At 47.8% G+C, this 23,497-nt stretch overlaps 1 protein-coding gene across 3 annotated transcripts in view; it reads left to right on the top strand.

Annotated features, from left to right (window-relative positions):
* Positions 1-23,497, top strand: part of LOC118215535 (cytosolic carboxypeptidase 4-like) — a 156,886-nt gene that overhangs the window by 34,664 nt on the left and 98,725 nt on the right. For all 3 annotated transcript variants that reach the window (XM_035396431.1, XM_035396430.1, XM_035396429.1), the window contains 5 exons: positions 4,352-4,415; positions 5,131-5,277; positions 5,909-6,040; positions 7,760-7,853; positions 12,153-12,190. In XM_035396431.1, the coding sequence (XP_035252322.1) occupies positions 4,352-4,415; positions 5,131-5,277; positions 5,909-6,040; positions 7,760-7,853; positions 12,153-12,190 (475 nt within the window). The remainder of the gene's footprint in view (positions 1-4,351; positions 4,416-5,130; positions 5,278-5,908; positions 6,041-7,759; positions 7,854-12,152; positions 12,191-23,497) is intronic.

Below are 23,497 nucleotides of genomic sequence, written 5' to 3'. Positions count from 1 at the left end.
TCAGTGATTATAACTCTTGTCTCTGTCCACAAAACAGACATTAACACTGGACTTTGAAAGCATGAGACAAGGCAATGTTTAACCACTAAAAATAAAAGAAGTTAACAGCTTAGCATCAAAAATGGCCCAATGTTTAGTCTCTAGAAGTGCTACTGTTGCCTCAATGTAACCTAAATAAACACACACACGCGCGCACGTATGCACGCACACACGCACACAAATATACATCCTCGACAGAATAAATGAAAACATTTCCATTGAACCAACCTTTGATTAACATACTGAAGACTAAATGTAATTATTTTTACTCAATCTTTGAAATACATTGTAACTGTAATAAAAGAAGAGGTTGTGTGCTAAAGATGAAATTACAGTTTTACAAAAATGATTTACAAAATAGTATGAGTAGTCATTTTGACTTTACCTGGGAATAGCACTGGCTTTTTCAAGAAATGCTAGTGGAGAAAATTCATTTTAAAGTTGCAGGGAAATCAGTTTTTCCTATTGCAAACTGACCTGTACGGTCTGTTTTGCGCACTGAAATTATATACTTTAAAGCAAGCAATATTGAAAAAACTGTCACAATGCAACAGAACACTCAAAAAGCAATAAACTGAATTACTCACAGGAAGATGTGAAATAAAGAAGGAAGCATTCAGAATAGCCGTCCTCGGTAATAATTCTCTCTTATTATTTTATATACTGCCACCAGCTATAAAGCAATTTCCCAACATTTTGGCTACATGCCTTAGCACGGGTAAAGCAAATAGGTGCTAAATAAACTATTGATAACCAGCATTTTAAATGTAAAGTGGGAACAATTGGATGAGTGGGGTGCTTCAATGCACTGCTTAAGAGCATTTATGGATTGCATAAACATTAAAGTGTTGAAGTACTCTCTTTCGTCTCAAGGAGACGGCGAAGAAGATCGATCTCGCTTTTTTACGGTTTCAATTTATCCAGCAGGATATTTACAGGAGTGATTCAGATGTGGAGCTGTGCTCAAGGGTACGATACAATGCCTTTACCAGCAGTCTGCGGACCACCAGCTTCCTCAGTACTGTACCCAATGGGCATTTATACCCTCACTTAATTTCCGCCATACTTATTCTTCCCCGTTTCTTAAGCCTATCATGTAAACATAGTGTCGGATTACCGAGACGGTCTCTTTAGAGCAACTGAAGAAACGTTTCCGTTTTGTCCAAAGGTTTGGCTGATTGTGTGGTTGTAGCGTCTACCTGACCACGTCAGAATGTCTCCACGATGAACGTGCCGTCTGGCGAACTCCACTCACACAGCTGCGAGGGAGGGTGCGGTCAGAAAACTAGACTTCAGCGCCTGCTAGTTAGGGTGCGGTATCGCCGCACAGTCTGACCGTGTTTGGGTCCTGGGTCTTCTGGAGCTGCAGTCAGGGGTGTGGTGGGAGAGGAAGGCTGAGCCCCAGATGACAGATGGAGTGAGTCACAGCTGTTAAATTAAGAAGGGGTTTGTTTCTGCCAGTCTGGGATTAGCTTGTCACACGAGAGTAACTTTGTCAGCGCTTCCCATGAATAAATGGGAGAATTGGTCTTTCAAACGCTTTTTTGGGGAAAAAGTGAATGAGGTATCGCTGGGATTGTCCGCACCCTTGTTATGTCACTTCCTGCCGTAGCTCATCCTGAGAGATGCCGGGTCCTCTGCACGGAGCTGCACATGCTGACATCACTCACTCATTGATCTCTGTCTGTCCATCTGTCCGCTCTTCCTTTTGTTGCATTGCCCAGCCCAGATGCTTCAGCTATGACAGTAGGATTCCTTTCATTGGTCCCAGGCTCAGCATTCCCATGGCGAAGATCCACCAACAGACCAGTCATTCATTTGGGATCTTTGGGCTAAACTAAACTTAATCACCACAGCTGATAGTCATAGTTAAAGGGACATTCCACTTTTTGAAACTCTTGATGACCTGCCAGGTTTTACAATGATGGACGCTGAGGGTCTAAAGAAAGAAAATATACTTCAGGTAGCGCCAAAGCAGCTAGTGCAATGGTATTATGCCTCTAGAGGTTGTATGCGTGTATACGACCCTATTACTCTTTTAAAAATTGCTTTTAATCTTATGTTTGTTTGGAACTATTTCCTATAGCCATGCAACCTCTGCTGAAGGTAATTGTGCTGCAGCTTCCTATATCAACATTACTACTTTGGGAGTGAGGAGCTTATGCTGCCGGCGAAGAACCGAAAAGGAAAGAAGTACCGGCATGATATAAAAAACGGATTTTATATGTTTATAATTGTGAATGAACACCGTAAAAAATGGGTCTGCTCGTACATAGCCCCTGGGAACACAACGTCACTGGACAAGCTGCAGTGGAGTCACTTGAAGTATGTTTTTCTTGCTTTTGACCACAAAGCCCTGAAGGCCTTATGATACTGATACTGATATGCGCCATTGTGCAGCTGGCAGAATGTCAGGGACTTCTAAGCATCTCAAATGTCCTTCACTGCACACAAACACTGTGAGGGCCAATGGAACGCATACTATAAAACTGAAATGATATATATTAGAAAAAAACACCCAAGAAAGTGAAATATGCCTTTCATACCATGGAAGCAAGGCCATAAGCCTTTTCCTGAAAACCAAGTAAGGCCTTCCCAATATGTCCAACTTGCTGATGATCATTTCCTGCTCCCTCACCTCTTATTTTAAAGATGCTTATATATTCTATATAACCTCTCCTCATGGTAGCACAATGGCAGCCTTCAAGGGAAGTTCCACCGTGAAATATTTAACTCATCGAACAGATAAAGGCGTAACTGTCAACTGTTAAGTCTCTCTTAATGGCTGGCCAAAGCTATTTCAGCTCGGACATACTGGCAGCAAAATGAGGTACACCTCTAACATTTCTCATTTTTGAAGAACTACTAGGGGTGAATAATTTCAATTTGGAGATGTCATGTCACCCCCTGACCTGTCATACTAGGTGAAGGTAATGTGGACTGAGCTAACAGATTGTCACTTGGTATGTTCAGTAGTCTTGCCTCTTCTCCTCAAAATTGAACGTAGATTTCCAGGCCATCTAGTAATGCCCAGCCCCTCTGTTTGTATTCAGTAGACGTGGAGACCTGTGACTGGCGTTGTCTGACGCATACCCATAGGCTGTAAGCACCCACTGGGACGTAGTCCATGTTAAAGCAGGTTCCTGGAGCATGCGCAGTAGTTTTGGGCGGGGGGGCATATCTCTGCAGTCACTTCAGGTATAGTGTTGGCTCATTTCAATCAGGAGGACAGCTACTGCAAATAAAAGAAAAACAAGGCTGGAGTTCCCCTTCAACGGCCCCCCTCGGCCCAGTCCGACGCCCGTGTCAGTCTCCCTGGTTTCGATGTTACACTTCAGCCACGCTGTCGTGGGACAAGGAGCTGCATCTACTTCTGTAAACGTGGGACACACTCCGCACGTGAGCGACAGGGTCACTCATTCCCGCCTGTCGGCCTGGGGCTCCGTCTGCTACCCCAACTGAAATCCCCCCCCCATGTTTCTTGGAAGATTAGATGGCTTCCCCCCCATAGCCAGGCTGTCAACTGCTTCTGCTTTTAAACGCAAAACCCCGCCCCCACAGCTGGTAGGATCGGGGGGTCTTCGGGCCGAGAGGACAGGGAGCAGTGCCCGGTTACCGCGAAGAAGGGGTCACAGCATCGTCCCCCGTTCACAGTCCCGCTCGGGCGCGGGGGACATTGCTCGGCGAAGCGGGCCCCCGGGGTGCACACGCTGGGCCCCCCCCCGCATGTCCCCAGATCTGTTTCAGGCTCCCAGCCGCTTTCTCATCCATCAGCGCCTCTCGCCGATCTTAAAATTAGCCGCAGGCAAATCCAGCCAAATTAAGTTTTGACAAGGACAACTCGGTGTGTATTTTTTTGTCATCCCATTTCTCTTACAGACGCGGGCCAGGAACGCCATCCCCGTTTGTCCTCACGCTTTACTTTCAAAATAAACACGAGCGTCTTTTCCTTCCTCGACGCCGTTCATCTCAATAATCGCTGGACTTGCCAAACGGTTTGAATAAGCACGCGAATGCTCGTGATTAATAGTGAGCCAAAGACGGGGATGAACGTCGGTAGATAGGGATTCAGTTTTTCATTCTTCTGCTGTCATCGCTGTTGCTGTTTATTTATAGCTGGAGTCTGGAATTGAGACTGTTGTTGTTATGTTATAGCTCTCATTTCCATTTCTTTCTTTCAGTATTATTTTTTCGTTCTGCTCACTCTGTTTCTCCCTGGTTTGTCATTCCCAATGTCAGGTGTCCCCAGGCAGTGTAACGGCTGAAGGAGATTGCATTGCATATCTGAAAGACGTTTTATATTTTCCTGCAGGATGTGGGGGACACAGAGAGCGCCCTCAATATCCTGAACGTGCTGGACGAGCTCCTGTCAGCAGGTGAGTCCCTTTCCCTTCGGTACAGCACACTCCGTTTTGGAACAGCGAGTTGATGAACTGTTCCCACCGTACAGAACCCGAAAGCAGGGAAAGAGAGGAGGCAGGCCTTTTCCACGTTCAGCCCCTCCGTCTTCACAGCAATTTGGAAATAAAGGGTTCAAGTTCGTGACATTTGGTGTCCTGCAATATTCCTGGTTCCATAGCGAGGTTCAGCCTGTGTTATGCTCTCGGTCAGTGGCTGCGCTGGCTCAGAATTGCTGCCTTAAATTATGTCACTTCTTCAAGAGCTCGTAATCCATCAGAAGTGGTTGGCAATCGGATTACTGGCGAAGCACATCCTCAGAAGTTTGAGCATTAACCTGATCAAGCTCATACCACCCTATGGTTATGAGTCTGACGAGCAAGGTTTGAGACACAGGGAATTGCTGCCTTAAATTGTACTCTTTTTTTAAATTGAGTCGGAATTGTACTCTAGGTACAGGTACCGAGGAAAAGTGTGTTTCACTGACAACAGCTAATAGCCTGTGGCGTTGCCTGCTTCATCATTTACAAGACAAAGATAAATATGCCCTACTTCTGTGGACCCTGTGGACTGAGGACTGAGCCAATCAAGGAGCCGGATTCATCCTGTACATAATCGCAGTACACACAGTGCTACATAAGAGCTCTGATTGGGCTGCATCTCACCGGGTGGTGTCGGGGGCGTGTCTTCCAGGCACCGACAGGCGGATCCACTACATGATCTCCAAAGGCGGCAGTGAGGCTCTCCTCTCGGCCTTGGTGAAGACGGGCAGGTGCCTCTCTCCCAACTACGCCATCCTGCTGCCCCTGCTCCACCTGCTAGCCAAGGTTGGGCACAGAGGTGAGATACTACAGGATGGGGTCTGCCAGCAAAACGAGGTGGCTAATTGACTACCCTTATTTAGTTCTAGATAAATTTCACCCTGATCTTAGAGCTGTCAGTGGATGGAATAGTTTCCAATGAGTCAGAGACCCCTGAGAACAGGGCTGCCCAACAACGTTACTGGACCTCTACTGTCCTGTAGGTTTTCATTTCAACTGTATTTTGGCACACCTGATTCTACTAATGAGCTGCTCAACGAGATCTCTAAGGCCGTGTACGAATTGGCTTACTGCCCTGCTATTGCGTATATAAGTTGCACACAAGTTGTACACTCAACAGCAGGCAAGTCAGCTGTATTGGACATGGCCTAGCTGTTGAGTGAGATGTGCTTGATGGGGGTTGGCGTGGAAAGCTATAGGATTGTAGATTTCCAGGAACAGGGTTGGGCAGCCCTGCTTGAGAGTATTCAACAGCAGGTCTGAAACGGTGCTGGATAAACAGTGGGCAAGATGAGCAGCCTAGATTGACAGGACAGCCTTTTCTCATTAAGCATAATTCTGTTATTGTGACTGATGGAGGTAGCTGAGACTGGAGGGGGGGTGTAGCTGGCCGCTGCGTGTGATGTCATGTTTCCGTGGTTTCCGTGCAGACAGGTGGATCGGGCTCAAGGCGGAGAAGGCGGACGCCGTGCTGCTCACACTGGGTCTGCTCAGGCAGAATTCGGAACACCCCCAGAGGGCGGCGGCCTGCCTGTGGGTCCTCAGGGTCTTCTGCTCATCCGGTGAGTACAGGAGGGCAAGGAGCTGCACCCTCCCCTCCTGCCCTGGACACTTGCTCAAAAACCGCCCAGCCATCAGAGCTATGATACTGATACAGGGTTCAAATGGACTGTGACGTCCCCACTCACTAGTGCCAGATTGGGCGCAAAGTACCTTGCTCCAGGATTCAATGGAGATCATGGGAAGTATCATGGCATTAGAAATGAGCGCCTCACCTTTTGAACACCACTCAGGAGCCACTGTTGTGTGTAGGCTATTAAATACACAATCAACTGAATGAATAGCTTTTGTAATATGTGTTAACAGTAAATGACATTGAAATTTTAAGAAGTACACAAATTATTGTGAGATTCTAATGTGCAATTTTAGACATTACTGAGAAGTGCTAATTTGACAGTACATGCTTGAAATGACACACATTGAAACTCATCTGCGTATGAATTTAAATACTGAGGATTTGTTGATGGATTCTAGATGTGTTTCTGTTCTGTTCACATGGCCTTGAGCAGAGCTCTAACTGAGAGGTACTGTACACTTTCCTCAGTAAACAAGTCACACTTTGGTCTCAAACGTGTCTGTGAGGCAAAAGGAGTCCTCTTTGGCAGGCATAATGCCTTTTGTTATGTACACAGGGAGGAAGACTTCTGTGCCACAGATTCAGAAAGGATTTTTTTTATGTACAAGGTTGGATGCTACGGTTTTAAATTACTTTTTAACACGGAGTTGATTCACTGTCAACCAGGGAACCCGGGAGATGGTGTGTGCCTGCTTCCCGCCAAATTAAAATATTTTTTAAGGCAATTTCTTTTTATTTGGGGATTGTAGTGCAGTCCGGACTACGGGGGTGCGTATTTGCTCCTGTTCAACGCACGCCGTTGATGTATCACTGGCAATAACAGCCTGCGTCCTGGGATCGCCTAGGTGTGAAGTGTGTTATTTTCCTCAAACAGGCAGGCGTACAGGCAAACTTTATGAACTTTTCCAACAAACAAATCCTGCCCCACGCTATGGTTTACACCTCCCGCAGATCTCTAGAACATTCTGAGCCCATGACGCGTCATTAAAATGTGCTGTAGCCTGACATTCTAACACGGAATTATTTGTTATACTTTTTTCATAGCATAATTCAAAATAACTGTGCATGTGCACAGTAGCGGGGTCAGTGCCTGTAATGGTGTTCAGGTTTACTTGACGTGAATGTCAGTAGAAAATCTTAGTTTATACACATTTTTCCCCACCTGAATTATATAAAACCCCCTCCCCCCCTCCTACACCCACTCCCCTCCCATTCACATCCCCAACAGTGGGGTTCCAACCCACAGTTTAGGGACTGCTGCAATTGTGCAATTGTGTTCAGGTTCAGATGGTATTTCATAACTCAATAATCTGCTTGTTCCTGTTCTCCTGTTATAGACCCGCACTGAAGAGGCGTTTTACGGAAACCCCGCAACCCCTTCCAGAATCCGGCTCCAGTTTATTTTTAATTTGGCTATCACAGGCGCGCAATCAACTGCAAAAGAGCACGCAGAAATAGACTCGCGCCGTGTGCACGCATGGCTGCTTTACCTGGCTTAAGGTTAAAATTTTGGCATCGGGTAAAAAGGAGAACCTCTCTGGAACGGAATAACCGAGGAACGTCCCCGCCGTTCCGAAATACAGTCGATATTAAGTGCCGTTCTGGATTTTTCCGTCTACTGAACACGTTCTCTTCCTTCTCGTAGTGTCCACAGCTACTCTGCTGGGTGAAAACAGAGGCCTGGACGTGGTTTTTAAGCTGGTGTCCGCGCACACGACAAAGCGCGCACGCACGGTCAAGTAAGTGCTGTATATCACCATGGGTCTGCCCCTCCTCATTCCACTGTACGTCTTGGCTGTAGTCGTCCCGCAGTGCACACATACTTAAAGTGCTTAGCATCGCCCGCCCACTAACACAGTCCGCAGTTAAAACGGAGACAGGTTTATGATCTTTGTGAGGTTAAACTATGTTTGTGCTACTTTTTTTTTTTTTTTTTTTGAACAGCCACATTCCCCTGATGACCTATCTATTTTTACTGTCTGTAGCTTACAGAAGAGGCCCAGATTTAATCAAACTGTAGTTAGCTTTGATTTATATACATACATTATATATATATATATATATATATATATATATATATATATAGATAAATAGATATATATAGATATATATCAATGCAGTGTTTTTTGTTTTTCACAAACACTTCAGCAATCACCTTGCCAAATTGCCTTTGTGGAGAAAAAAGAAAACTTCAGTTTATTTATTTGTCAAATTCATTTGTCTGACAAACGTTGATTTAATCCAGCCTGTCCTTTTATTAGTAAGTCCTTCACTGGCAATCCATAGATCATATATATATATCCTTGCATTTATATAGCACTTTTCTGAATGCTCAAAGTGCTTTACAGTGAAGGGGAACTCACCTCACCCACCACCAATGTGTAGCACCCACCTGGGTGATGCACGGCAGCCATTTTGCGCCAGAAAGCTCACCACACATTAGATCAGATCAACGAAGGCATATGGGTTCTCTTAATTGTTTGATATGTGTCCCCCCATTATCAACAAAGCTATACAATGTACCAGGAAATGTTTTATAAGCATTATGACATTGCTTGCTTTACTTCCTTTGCATCATTTTATATTTCTGTGGAAATATAAAAGTGCACAATCAAAGTTTCTGTAGTTTTTTTTACTCTGTACTTTCAATCACACGCATCACAAAACTCATGAAGCATATCAACTTTTTTATTTAGCACCGAAATGTCCCCACCTTCAAAATGAAATAGAGCTACGTGTAAATCTCATCAGCACTTAATGCGCACCACCTCGTCTTTTTCTGTAGTGTCATTTTAAAAGCAGGATCTGATTCGCTCTATTTTTATTTCACAAGATTGTATTTGACAGGCCGCCCTACTTGTTTGTGAGGAAGGATATACATCCCACTCCATTGCAGTAAAGCTGAGATCCAAATTCTGCATTTTATAAAGAATTTCAGCGTTGTTCTCTTCCGAAGAGTGCGGCCTTAGACTTGTACAACAATATGCAATACGTATACCAGAGTTAATCTGACTGTGTTTAGGTACGGGCCATGAAAATGATACATTTCCAGATTTCATGACGCTGTCACCTAAACAGGGTAGAATGTACAATTTAGAAGATTTATTGATTGTATGATTTGGGTGAGTTTTCCAGGCTTTGTAATTTTGTGCTGAATAAGAGTTGAGATCTTTGTGTTCTATTTACCAGCTCTCCAGCCCAGCTCTTTAATGCTTTGAATTACGGTGCTCTGGGGCGACAGAAACAAAGATGGCGGCTGAGATTAGGGGCTTGTAACCAGAAGGTTGTGGGTTTCGGTCCCCGGTGAACGCTGTCCTTAACTGGGAGGAATCCAGTACAAATACCTCTTATCCAAATGGGCAAGGTGTAAAATATGTGTGGCAATTGTTCTGACACAAATTGGCTCCTGTATAACACACTGTCCACACAACGTCCTAAAAGAAGTAGTCAGCAAAAATAATAATAAGTTGTGTGTCGTGCCCTTGATCAAGGCATCTGCAAAATAAATAAATGGACATGCCGTGCACCGGGTCTCAGATTTTACAGTATCCAAAAGCACAGTGTCTCATATTTTACGGTATCCCAAAACATGGTGTCTCCGGTTTTACAGCATCCCAAAGTATTTATTAAGCGTCAGTGCGTCTCCGCGGCTGTGAGTGACAGTCGTCGCAGACAGGGCAGTAAACGGCGCCTGACCCACAGTGACCCCTGCTGCATGCCAGGGGCATGGCGCGGGCGGGAGCAGCTGGGGGTGGGGGGTTGGGGGATGGACTCTGCCCTGCTCCAGCCGCAGGACGCAGTTGTCAGCTGACACAGACCAGACGGCGACCCTGACCTCTGCAATTCCATCACACCACAGGGTTCCTTTGTGACTCGCCATACGGTTTGGGCTCGGGAAAGTGACCTGAATGACCACAAACAATATTAGTGAAAAAAAAACAAAATGTATATTCCAGAGGTCCCGTGCTCACACAGAGATAGAGATGGTGTGAGGATGGAGAGAGAGAGAGAGAGAGCAGCACAAATCTCAGCTTGCTACTTTTTTTTTCATGCCAGAAACTGTACAAATAAAACCCGATTATAGAACATTTAACGCTTGATAAAACTAACTCCAAGATAGGCCAATATTTCGGAATTCTGCAGTGTGACACTGTGCGTAGTGCAGGGAGGCCAGAGAGTGGGAAAAACACAATGGATAGATGGGAAATTTGTGTTTTGGCGACATAGCTCAGGAGGTAAGACTGATTGTCTGGCAGTCGGAGGGTTGCCGGTTCAAACCCCGCCCTGGGCGTGTCGAAGTGTCCCTGAGCAAGACACCTAACCCCCAACTGCTCTGGCGAATGAGAGGCATCAATTGTAAAGCGCTTTGGATAAAAGCGCTATATAAATGCAGTCCATTTACCATTTACCATTTACCATGTTTTGGACTCCCCTGGGTAAAAGCAGGCATAGGCTACCTATTCTCCGGATGTTTTGAAGCCGTTTCGTACGTGCACACTCTCTCCTTTAAATCCCTCAGAGAAATCGTAGCCCCGTTTCTGCAAATAGGCCTGCATTACTAAGAAACGTGCAAAATGGATTACTAAGTGTTAACCTGCGGCGTTTTTTGTATGGTTGCAAATTTAGCCGATTTAGGAGCATTCGTCAGCCGCCGTAAATAATACGCAATATTAATTTGCAAGCGTTTAGCGAGTAGCCGCATTAGACTGCGCTCTCGCGTTGGACAATAAATCAGACGTCTTGGACGGACTTGAAAGCGATACTGTAAAGTGAATAATCTCCGAGCTCCCGGAATCTGACACACAGGGGGATAAGTAGGCCGTTAATCACGGGGACAATGCCGCCTGTCGATCCCGTTTAATTCACCGCGGCCTTTATTAGACTTCTGCCTCGCGTGTTTATTAGCCTTGTAAGAACGTGACGGGATGCACGCTTCACCCGGAGGAAGAGAGCGTTAACCGCTGCACTCGGGCACATCGGACGTCAGACAGACGCAGAAACACAGCCCAGCTACGACCTGTGAGGATACAAATAAAACCACAATATAGCCGGGGCCGTTTCAACATGAGCGCTCCCGGGAAGATGATGATTCTTGCTGATGTTGCACGCCACGACGCGAGTGCTTTGTTATTGATTCCATCTCCGAGCAGTCCATTGCACAATGGCGGAAAGCAGTGGCACGAAACACCTTTATGACCCAAACGATTCCGTTCTGTTTCAACGAACAAAAATATATTATGAATTTTGTTTTCATTTCGCGCGGGATCAGATAGAACGCCGTTGTCGTTTGATTGAAGAGACTCGCCTAGAACCCCGGCTTTAAGTTTGTCTGAACAATTGAAATGAAACGCCGAAACCACGGAATGTTTGGTGAAAGGGAAACTTTGAGTGATTAATGGGTTTTAATAACCCCTCCTGCAGAAAGGATATTAATGCAAATTATTCATGATGCACCCCGGAGATAACTCTTGTTTCCCAATAAAAGGAACAAGCCCTTCATCGTAAATGAAGACCTTCACGCGAATTCTAATCAAAGCCAAACAAACAATAACATGCAGCCGAACGACTCCCATTCCCCCATCCCTACTGGAAACATCGTTTATTTACAAGAATGAAACGCTGTTTTCATTTATTTGTTGAACAAAAAGATATTTTCTACGCCTGTCAAGACAGTGCGCAGTGATTTTGAGGAGATGGTAAAATATTGCTACAACGATGCCGCGAGTGTCCTGCCGTAGACTGTATTGCTCATTAGATTCATGTTCCCATATTTTTTGCAGAAATATGACTGCCATATTGAATCAGCATATACATTACTGGAGGAAATGCTTATAAAGGTACTTCACATGAGTTTATGTGTTACTGGGGAAAATGGCGCTTTATATTACCTATAAATGCTGACTGTGTCGTTCTGAGCCAGGAAGTATTGTTGTGTCTACAATTTCTTACTTTTTTCAGTTGCCCCACAAAATGTTATTCATTAATTCTCTAAGACGCATTTTAAGTGTTTTATTTTATTTTTTTGTTTTGTTTCGCAGGGCAGCAATTGATGCATTTGCAGCACTTCTGCATTCAAGTAAGTACTTTTTTCTTCCTAGATCGGGGGTGTCAAACTCCAGTCCTGGAGGGCCGCAGTGTCTGCTGGTTTTTGGTGTGTTTCAGCGCAAGTCAGTAATTCAAGTCATTGATTGGTTGAAAAGTTCACGCACCTTATACTCAAAGGCTTAATTACCTGCGGATTAAAAGGAAACCACAAATACCTGCAGACACTGTGGCCCTCCAGGACTGGAGTTTGACACCCCTGTCCTAGATGGTTCTTATGTGCATGGTCATGAACTTCTACACACTGAGCAGACTGAGATTTTTAAATTCATTGTTGAAGAGGTCAGTTGTGGATGGCCTTGTCCAAAGCTCAGTGCACTTTGTAGTAGAGGCGGTGGTGCGGAGTAGCCAGAAGGACTCTTTTTAACAGGAGAGATTACAGGTTTGACTCCTGGGACACTGCTGTTGTACCCTTTAGATAAGGAAACTGGCCATGAACCGCTTCAGTAAATAGCCAGTAAAAACTGCCCGAACGTGTCAAATATAATCTGAAGGAATGTCGCCCTCGATATGGCCATGGGAGAGGGCGGCTAACTTTCGGACTCACTGCAATGGTTCAGTAGAATGATACAATATGAAAGAAAAACTCACATTAGCATTTGAGGTTTTCAACCGAGTCCTGTATTCATAGTGTAGTCCTTTGGGATACATGAATGTGCTCAGTTTAAGCACAGCTTAAGTGTAAATTAAGTGCACTTTTGGCTTTGAGTTAAAAGGCCCATTGGTCCTCCAAGGTTAAAGACAAATTAGAGTTCAATATTTAGGAAAATTTGATGCGCTACATATGATACGAGGGGTGAAATGGGAGTGGGGAGTGGGGTGGGGGGTGGGGGGTTCCTTTTGTACTGTCCTCTGCTTGGTGACCTCTGAGAAATAAATGACATTTTATTGTCATTTGCTAAATGAAAGGGGCGTGCGCAGAACTGTTTTACCGACACAATGAGACCGGCCGCAAATTAGCGGAGATGACTGTGTAGGATCTCATATATCTGTTTGCCTAATTGCCTCCTCGTTCGTGTCAGCGGAATAATTTGAACGAGCAGAATTTTCTAATGGCATCACATTTCACCAGTAATATTGCGTGCTGGCAGACCGGAATGTGAACGATTACGCCAAGTATGTAGATATCACCCTTTCATTCCCAACCCCTCCAATAACCAATCAGAAATGATGAAAGGCTCGACCCTGAACCCAGGCTGAGGTGAACGCGCGCCGCGAGAGCCCTTTGAGTGAATCATTCTGAGGAGCTTTCGTTAGAGCTTTCATTTTTTTTTTTTTTTTTTTGCGGCTTGGCTTTCCAATACGAAATTTAAAAAAAGGTAGTGTTATTTATTTTCCGTTATTTGCTCTGAAGCGCTCCTCCCTTTGTCTCAAACGGAGATTTGGCAGCCGGGCCCTGCCGGCTTAGCGGGAGCTCACGCGCCCGGCCCAACAGCGCGATTGCGGTTGCCTGTTTGGCAGACGCTGCACGTGGGATTGTTCAGCAGTTTTTTTTTTTTTTTTTTTTTTTTTTTTTTTTTTTTAAACCCCCCTTTTTTCGTACAGCGCTTTGTTTCAGTTCTCGTAAGTTGGCCTGCGCTGACGGTGAGAATCTGTGAAATATTAATGGACGGACCTGCTTTCCTGCTAGAAATCCCTCCGTTCCAACAGTGCAGACCTGTTTGCCTGCAGGAATGTACCTGCTTTTCCTGTAGCGCTTAGCTGTTCACCCGTAGAAAATACCTGTTTTCCTATAGCGCTTAGCTGTTCACCTGTAGAAAATACCTGTTTTCCTATAGCGCTTAGCTGTTCACCTGTAGAAAATACCTGCTTTCCTATAGCGCTTAGCTGTTCACCTGTAGAAAATACCTGTTTTCCTATAGCGCTTAGCTGTTCACCTGTAGAAAATACCTGTTTTCCTGTAGCGCTTAGCTGTTCACCTGTAGAAAATACCTGTTTTCCTATAGCGCTTAGCTGTTCACCTGTGGAAAATACCTGTTTTCCTGTAGCGCTTAGCTGTTCACCTGTAGAAAATACCTGTTTTCCTGTGGCATGGACTGGTTTTCCTGTAGAAAATACTAGTTTTCCTGTAGCGTGGACCAGTTTCCTGTAGAAAATATCAATTTTCCTGTAGCATGGACCCCTTTTCCTGTAGTAAATGCCTGCTTTCCCATAGTACAGGCTCAGTTCTGCTGTATGTGCTGAGCTCACATTTACTCAGACAAACTGTAGAGCCCTCTTTCTGAATTGTAAATTGTCAAGTAGCTGCCATTTGATCACAGCTTCTCTTAGGAATAGGCGTCTCCCATTTCCTTCAATCTTTGCTCGATTGTAACTTTAACACGCATTCCCTGTTCTCTCACAGTCTACTCTACGCATTACATTTCCTCTGAAGGTAACACGGTCAGCCCTCGTGCCCAATTCTGCTCACGTGAAGGAGAGAGAGGGCGCGCTGCTCGCGCGCGCTTTGTGGGGCAGGCGTGGCCGAGCCTGAGGTGGCCCCCCCACCTGGTGTGACTGCGGAGGAGCGGTTGGCGTGGCGTTTCGGCTGAGCTGAAGGGCGGTTGGCTCTGACGGGTGCGGAGGCTTGTTCTGTATCGCCGGCGCGCGCTGGAGTCCGGAGCGGGCGCTGGCTGTACGCGGCAGCTGCCGGATCGATGGGAGACGACCCGCGGGGTGGCCTCACTCCTCAGAGCCCGTCGCCGGGGGAAACGACCGCGCTGGGCTCACACCGAGCTGGTTCACACGGGGTCTGCGGCACGCTGCTGCTCGCTCGCGTGCAAGTGTGTGTGTGTGTGTGTGTGTGTGTGTGTGTGTGTGCACTTGTGCGTGTGTGTGTGTGCGCTTGTATTCATGCATGTGTGGGGTTGGCTGTCTGTACTTGTGTGTGTGCGCGTGTGCGCCTGTATATGTGTGTGTCTGTGTCTGTGTGCGCGTGTGCAGCATCTGTCATTACTTGTGCTTGTGCCAGTGTGTGGGCACGTCTTTGTTTGTGTGTACCTAAACAATAACTGAGGTCTCACAATGCGAGTTCACGAGATTATTTCTTTTTCATGCTTTTTTCCCTTCTTCCTGTTTGGAACGTCCCGTCGTGTTCAATAGCGCCTGCTGCTGTAACTGGGGCTGTAAATTCAGGGGAACTCAGACAGCCGTGCGCTCTCCTCCAAACCGTGCGATGTCATTCGCCGCAGTTTGTACAAATGAGAGTCGGGGAGAAAGACTGTTCACGTGCAGCTCAACAGGTGGACTTACCGGTGCCCCGATCGGCCAGCGGGGGGCGCTGGTGTACAATGAGACGCTGTCTCCCCGGCCCGCTGAAACGCTGCCACCCCTGTGCCAAGTGCCGGTGCCAACCGTGCCCTCGTCACGCGGGGCAGCTGGCCACACTTGGCACCCGGCGCGTCCTGGACACGACTCCAGACCCCCGCGGTTGGGGTTCAGCTCCTGCTCTGATTTAGGGCCTGCCACGGCCGCCCGCATTTCTGGGAAGTGAAGTGCCTGCTGACTCCGTTCTTTCACATTGGTATTTATACACGCTGTAAATTATATGCCCTTCACTTCTGCCTTGAGCAAATTAAGTCCAATTAGTTCATTTCCTGTTTCTGTTATTGAAGATTCTGCGAATGTGCTGCGGTTCAGACTGGGAGAGATTTTGCCGGGCGGTCGGGCGGCGATACCGCGGACCGCCTGCAGATGGCAGTGTGGCTCTGTGACTGCGCGAGAGCCGCGCACCTGTTGGTGCACTGCGGCGTCTGGTGCAGCTCGGCTGGCGAATATCATTACGTCGCGGGGTTTCTTCCAGCGGCCTCTTCGCCGACGCGGGCCCGCGCGGCAGGGGGGCGGAGCCTTTACCGATGCGGGCCCGCGCGGCGGGGGGCGGAGCCTTTACCGATGCGGGCCCGCGCGGCGGGGGGCGGAGCCTTTACCGATGCGGGTCTTCGCCGCGGCCGTGCAATTAGTCCTCGGCCTCTCTCCTCGCCGCGCTGCCGCCGGCCGACCGCCGGTCGAGGCTCCCCTCCCGAGGGCTCGCTCGCGAGGCGGTCGATAAACCATCGAACATCGAACCGCTCCCCCCCCCCCCAGGCGCTCGGCCTGCTGGGACACGCGTGTGCGCCGTCTCCCTCTAATCCCACTCTGCAGAGGCCGAGAGCCACTTGTCAGCTCGCTAAACCCACCCGATCGTTCCTTCCAGAGAAGCGAAAGCCAGCGGGTTCACACTTTCGCCCGGGCAGATCTATTCGCTTCTCGGGGTTTATTTTGATCTTCGTAACGACGGCTGTCAAAATCTCTTGTGGTAAATCGAGTGTGTTTGTGTTGTCATTGTACGATCGATTATTCTGTTTGGATGACCCGGGCCCAAGATGCAATGCAGGAAGACACGGCGCGGTTCTCCGCAGTCGACGGCAGCGTCTCCCAGCGACAGCTGCGTAACGACATCGATCTGATCGAACGCACGTTGCCGTTGAACTTCATCTCCTAGGTGCGAATGGGGGAAAAAGCGTTTATCTTTTTTGTTGTTTTTGTACCCCAGTGTTTTCGGTTCTTGGGCGGGTCTGCTTCGTCCACGCCCTGTCGAATCACCTCGGGGCCTGAACCCCTCCGACGGAGCCGCGACCGACAGGCCGCCATCGGAAATCCGTCTTCATAAGAACGCGGCGCATCGGATCTTCCGCGCCGTATTCCCCGGTTCGGCCCGGTCAGCGCCATCGATCACAATATCGCCGGCCGACGCCATGAGCGACCCCCGCGGTCTCCGCGCCGTTTGAATAATAAACACGGGGCCGCGCGGGACTTTGTTTTTTATCGCTACGGATGCCCGCCTCGTTCTCCGGGGCCCGTCCCGCGGGGCCCCCTGCTGGAGCCCGGCGGCATTAATATTTCAGCGCTCCCGTATCTGTGGCAGACACCGCCTTGGGCTCGTATCACTGCCCCTCCGAAATGCATGTGCTCACATGCTGAGAGAGAGGGGGAGGGAGGGGAGGGGAGGGGGGAGGGAGGGAAGGGAGGAGGGGAGGGTGAAGGAGAGGGTGAGGGGGGAGGAGGAGAGAGGGATGGAGGGACAGAGAATGGGAGGGAGGGGAAGGGCAGCTGGAAAAGTGATGTAGGAAGTGACGGGGGTGTGAAGAGGAAGGGAGAAACTGATAGTAACAGACAGAGAGGGAGAGAGAGGTAATGAGCACGATAGAGAGGTGAAGAGAGGGAAAGCCAGAGAGAGGCGCAGCTGTAGTGAGAGTGAGAGAGAAAAAGAGAGAGCGGAGGGAGTGTGAGAGAAATCCTACCGCTCCACAGAGCTGCCGATGCTAATCCTGCGGACTGGCGGACAGGCCTGTGCCAAACACACACTGTCCTTTACCTGGAGACAGGCTGTGCCAAACACACACTGTCCTTTACCGAGAGACAGGCTGTGCCACACACACACTGTCCTTTACCTGGAGACAGGCTGTGCCAAACACACACTGTCCTTTACCGAGAGACAGGCTGTGCCACACACACACTGTCCTTTACCGAGAGACAGGCTGTGCCACACACACACTGTCCTTTACTGAGAGACAGGCCTGTGTCAAACACACACTGTCCTTTACCTGGAGACAGGCTGTGCCAAACACACACTGTCCTTTACTGAGAGACAGGCTGTGCCAAACACACACTGTCCTTTACTGAGAGACAGGCTGTGCCACACACACACTGTCCTTTACCAAGAGACAGGCCTGTGCCAAACACACACTGTCCTTTACTGAGAGACAGGCTGTGCCAAACACACACTGTCCTTTACTGAGAGACAGGCTGTGCCACACACACTGTCCTTTACCGAGAGACAGGCTGTGCCACACACACACTGTCCTTTACCAAGAGACAGGCCTGTGCCAAACACACACTGTCCTTTACTGAGAGACAGGCTGTGCCACACACACACTGTCCTTTACTGAGAGACAGGCAGTGCCCAACACACTGTCCTTTACTGAGAGACAGGCTGTGCCACACACACACTGTCCTTTACTGAGAGACAGGCAGTGCCAAACACACACTGTGCTTTACTGAGAGACAGGCTGTGCCACACACACACTGTGCTTTACTGAGAGACAGGCTGTGCCAAACACACTGTGCTTTACTGAGAGACAGGCTGTGCCAAACACACTGTCCTTTACTGAGAGACAGGCTGTGCCACACACACACTGTCCTTTACTGAGAGACAGGCTGTGCCACACACACACTGTCCTTTACTGAGAGACAGGCAGTGCCAAACACACACTGTCCTTTACTGAGAGACAGGCTGTGCCACACACACACTGTCCTTTACTGAGAGACAGGCAGTGCCAAACACACACTGTGCTTTACTGAGAGACAGGCTGTGCCACACACACACTGTGCTTTACTGAGAGACAGGCTGTGCCAAACACACTGTGCTTTACTGAGAGACAGGCTGTGCCAAACACACTGTCCTTTACTGAGAGACAGGCAGTGCCAAACACACACTGTCCTTTACTGAGAGACAGGCAGTGCCAAACACACACTGTCCTTTACTGAGAGACAGGCTGTGCCACACACACACTGTCCTTTACTGAGACAGGCTGTGCCAAACACACTGTCCTTTACTGAGAGACAGGCAGTGCCAAACACACACTGTCCTTTACTGAGAGACAGGCTGTGCCAAACACACACTGTCCTTTACTGAGAGACAGGCTGTGCCAAACACACACTGTGCTTTACTGAGAGACAGGCTGTGCCACACACACACTGTCCTTTACCTGGAGACAGGCTGTGCCAAACACACACTGTCCTTTACTGAGAGACAGGCTGTGCCAAACACACACTGTCCTTTGCCTGGAGACAGGCTGTGCCAAACACACACTGTCCTTTACTGAGAGACAGGCTGTGTCAAGCACACACTGTCCTTTACTGAGAGACAGGCTGTGCCAAGCACAGGCTGTCCTTTACCGAGAGACAGGCCTGTGCCAAGCACACACTGTCCTTTACTGAGAGACAGGCTGTGCCAAACACACACTGTCCTTTACTGAGAGACAGGCTGTGCCAAACACACACTGTCCTTTACTGAGAGACAGGCTGTGCCAAACACACGCTGTCCTTTGAGACAGGCTGTGCCAAACACACACTGTCCTTTACTGAGAGACAGGCTGTGCCAAACACACACTGTCCTTTACTGAGAGACAGGCTGTGCCAAACACACGCTGTCCTTTACTGAGAGACAGGCCTGTGCCACACACACACTGTCCTTTACTGAGAGACAGGCTGTGTCAAGCACAGACTGTCCTTTACTGTATGGAATGCAGTTACAGTCAGTGCTAAAGGTTTGCCATACAGCTCTCAGTATGTGTCATGGGTAAATCTGCACATATAACGCTCATATTATGGGCTACCATTAGACTCTTGCAGTTCCAACTTGCTGTGTAATACCAGCATTGCAACCTTCACACTGACTTTGTTTATTTACTTATGAATAGGCAGAATTACCTTGCTTATACTTTGTTATTGTGTATGGCTATAGACATAAGCAGTAAATTATTATTTCCAGGCTCTTTTTCTTTCATTTTATTATTATTATTATTATTATTTTTCCATGTATTATAAGAAAGAATTAAGTCATTGACCAGAGTGGCACAATACTGGTTAGCACTTACACGGCACTTAAACATGACACAGTTGTGAGACTACTTTGATGTGACGCTTCACCTCTGACCCTTGCACAGTGCTGTAATGACTGCCTCTGGCCTGTGTAGCCCCGCCCCCCCCCCCTCACTGGTGGTGTCAATCATGTGACCCCCACAGCAAGGCCACAAAGAGCGCAAAAATAGAATTACCGTAGCCGGGGAAGCGTATTACACTACAAAGCGGGTTTGCGCGAGAGAGAAGGAGAACGACTCGCTTTCCCTTACTTTCTTGGTTTTTTTTTTGTTAAAAGAGCCGGTAACTTGCCTGTTATATTCCCACGGTCCTAATTTTAACATTTCAAAAGGTGTCTGCGGTTAGCGAGAGCGATGAACGCTCTCCGCTTAGTTTGACGGCTCGCTTTGTAAAACAAAAAAAATTCCGGGAAATGATGAATGAAAGCTATTTTGTTACGCTGTCATTTTTCTTCTTCTTTTTTCTTTTTGAATGCAGCTCTCGCCAGCTAATCTGATCTTCTCCCACGTTGAGCTATCAGGGAGGGTTATAGCAGGGCTGCACTTGGCACAGGGGCTGGGGAGGGGGCTGTTGGGGACCCACCTGGAGGGTTTTTCGGTTTGGGGTCTTCACCCCATAGGTTGAAATGAAGAGAGAGAGAGCAGCGGGACTTTTCCTTGGCTGGCTGGCTGGCTTTCACAATGCTTCACCTGCAGTGCAGATAACTGTTCTTTGAGAAAATGATAATGATGTAAGTGGTAATGCTGATCCTTGTAGCGTCTTTAAGATTGTGGTGAAGTACATGATTAAAAGGACCGTGTTGCAGATGTACGTTTGTGCAGCTTTTAATGTCCTTCTTGGTCGGCTCTTATAATTAGCCAGAGCTGCTCGACCATGTTATAATTATAGCGGTTAAGCTGTCTCGAATTTTGCTGATTCTTTTGCTTCGTAAGAGAAAAATGTGAACTTTTTTTTTGTTGCTAATAGATCCTGATGGCTTAATCAGCGAAGCCACCTTTACACTGATAAGATCTAATTAGTATCTAAAGCACCGAGAGCCAGGTCAGCTGAGGACAGGCTGCGATGGTTATCTGGGTCCGTACTGTACCGATGTTGGGTTCTCTTTGCGGACGAGGCCGTTGCGTTAAGTCGAAATCACAATGAAGAGTCTCTGGGCCACCGAAAAAGCCACCCTTGTCTAACAGCTGCTATTTTCTCTTTGAAGGCCGTCATTTGCCATCTGTTTGAGAGGACATGACAGGCTTTCTGTTTGTTGATGTTTTTGCACAGAAGCGGTCCGACTCAAATTCGTAACATCAACACATTAGCTCTGCAATTATCGAGAGAAATTTCCGCTTAAATGGTTTTTGGCAGTTGTCGATGTTTTTTTTTTTTCTTTAATGAAAAAAAAAAAACCAACTTAATTACGATCTTTCTTTTCTCCCCCAAAAACGGAATGGTAATGAGCGGATGTGCCGGGCGCTAAACGAGACGCCCGCGGGCTCGTCCTGAAAGCGCCGGCAGCCGGCTGCGCCGTTCCCTCCGTCTGCGCAGTCTCCATGGCGATACCTGCGCAGCCACGATGAGAGGGGCACAGTTACATCACATCACATTACATTACATTATGTTCCATTACAGTACATGACATGACATGACATGACATGACATGACATGACATGACATGACATGGCATGACATCACATGACATCACATGGTGCCGGGGCGTGGTGAGGACTAAAGGAAGAAGACACAGTACAGAATTGATGTGGGGGGAGGCTTAAAAAAATGTCCTATTATCAAAGGGGGGCCTGACCAAAAAAGATTTGGGAACCACAGGATTAGGGTACAAACAAGCTCGTGATTATAGACTAGTGTATTACAACATGATTATAGGTGATACTACAAACGCATCATTATAGATTAATATAGAAGTGTATAATTACAGATTAGGATATAAGAGCATGATTATAGATCAGAATATAAGCGTATGATTGCAGGTTAGAATATGAATGCACGTTTGCAGATTATGATTTTTGTCAAGATGTTCCCTGTGATGCATTTCCTAGACCTCTGCAGCTAATCAAATTAATACAGCCGCTGTTTATTTTAAAGCCAGCGCTCGGCGAATCCGTTTTCTGTCGGTCGCGCTCGCGTAGAGACCTGGCGCGGGGGCGCGGCGTTGATTATACGGGCTCGGCGGCACCGGGGCAGTTTTTTTCCTGGGGGGTACCGTAGGCGGCACCGACTCCCGCCGCACGTTAGCGACGCTCAATCAGACGGGCGCTAACGAGGGCGGCGCGGCCGGGCCGGGGCCCGCCGGGCGGCGTGACGGGATGCATTCGGGGGCCCGAGCGGTGATTTACTCGCTAAGTTGATTTTGCGCAATTATGACCGTGACAAATGTTAATCAATACGACAGGTGTTGCTCATTGTGTCTCGCCGCGCCTCTCCCTGGCGGAACGTCCCGCCGGCGTGTTTCATTATGATGCGGTGGGCCTGACCGCCGCGCCGCATTTTCGGAGCCCAGGCCCGCCGTGTTGAGAAAGGGGGGGCGGGGAGGTGAAACCAGGGTAGAGGAACTTTTCGGTTTTTATCAGTTTCCTGCCCTGCGAAGCGCAGTTCCTCCTTACTTATCACCTCTGGAATTCTCTGTGTAATTTGCCTCTGCGGATTTAATTGTTCTTACTTAAATGTAAAGAAAAAGGTGTCTTGTGTATATTATCTGAATAGGGGGTGCCTAGAAAAAGGTGTCCATTTTGAGCAGAGAGGCCCTGTTTTTCTCTAGCTATTAAGACCAGATAGAACTGTGATCTGGGTCTGTCTGTTTTGCCTTAGTTTCTTTTCAGGGTTCTCAATTACATTGTCCATCCAAATCACGGGGGAGTCGATTACCTCTTTAAGGTTTAGTGGCACTAAGGGACTGAGGGGAAAACACTCCACTTCCTCCTTTAGTGATGTTCGAGGGATATTTTTCTCCATTCACTCGAGCAGATAGCTTGCTTAGACTATTACTGTTTGTACAATGTCTTGCTCTCTGTGACCATAAGGCCTTTCAGTCGTGACACCTCTCAGTCCTCCTCGAGTCTTGAGCCCGTCTCTCTCCAGCTGTTTTTCTAGACATCTCTCCGAAAAGCAGGCCGTGGCGTGGGAGGCAACAATTCAACCCTTTCGCCGAGAGCGAAACGCTACAGACTGAAGTCTGATGGATTCTTTCTCCTTCAATCGAATGCGAAACGGTTGCGTCGAGATTTAGCGCGCCGAGAAACCGTTCAGCGACGTTCCCGAATCGGTTGTTTTCCTGACTTTGCGGCGCGGCGACGCGTGCCCTCTGCCGCTTAATACATTAATATCTAATTAGCCGTCGTCCGAGGCCTGCCAGGAAGGGAAAAAAGGGGAAGTGTTTACGCGAATGCGAATATCCACCGTGACCGCGCGCGATAAATATTTACTCCGACCGGGAGGGTAAACAGCCGGAGCTGGGGGCCGACCTTGCTCTGGCGCGCCGTCGGGGGCTAATGCTTTAATTGATGCGAAGGTCGCGGCCAAATAAATATTTTAAAAGGGTCTCTCGGGGTCGTTCATTATTTTTTAATTCGCGCCGGGGCCGGACGCCGAACCTACCTGCTCGATTTTAAGAGTTTGCGATCGAATGAACCGCGGTGCCATTGCCATGGAGACGAAT

This window comes from Anguilla anguilla, chromosome 16 (genome assembly GCF_013347855.1).
Source record: "Anguilla anguilla isolate fAngAng1 chromosome 16, fAngAng1.pri, whole genome shotgun sequence".
Classification (NCBI taxonomy): Eukaryota; Metazoa; Chordata; class Actinopteri; order Anguilliformes; family Anguillidae; genus Anguilla; species Anguilla anguilla.
Note: the sequence above shows the minus strand (reverse complement) of the source record. Positions and strands in the feature narration are given on the sequence as shown.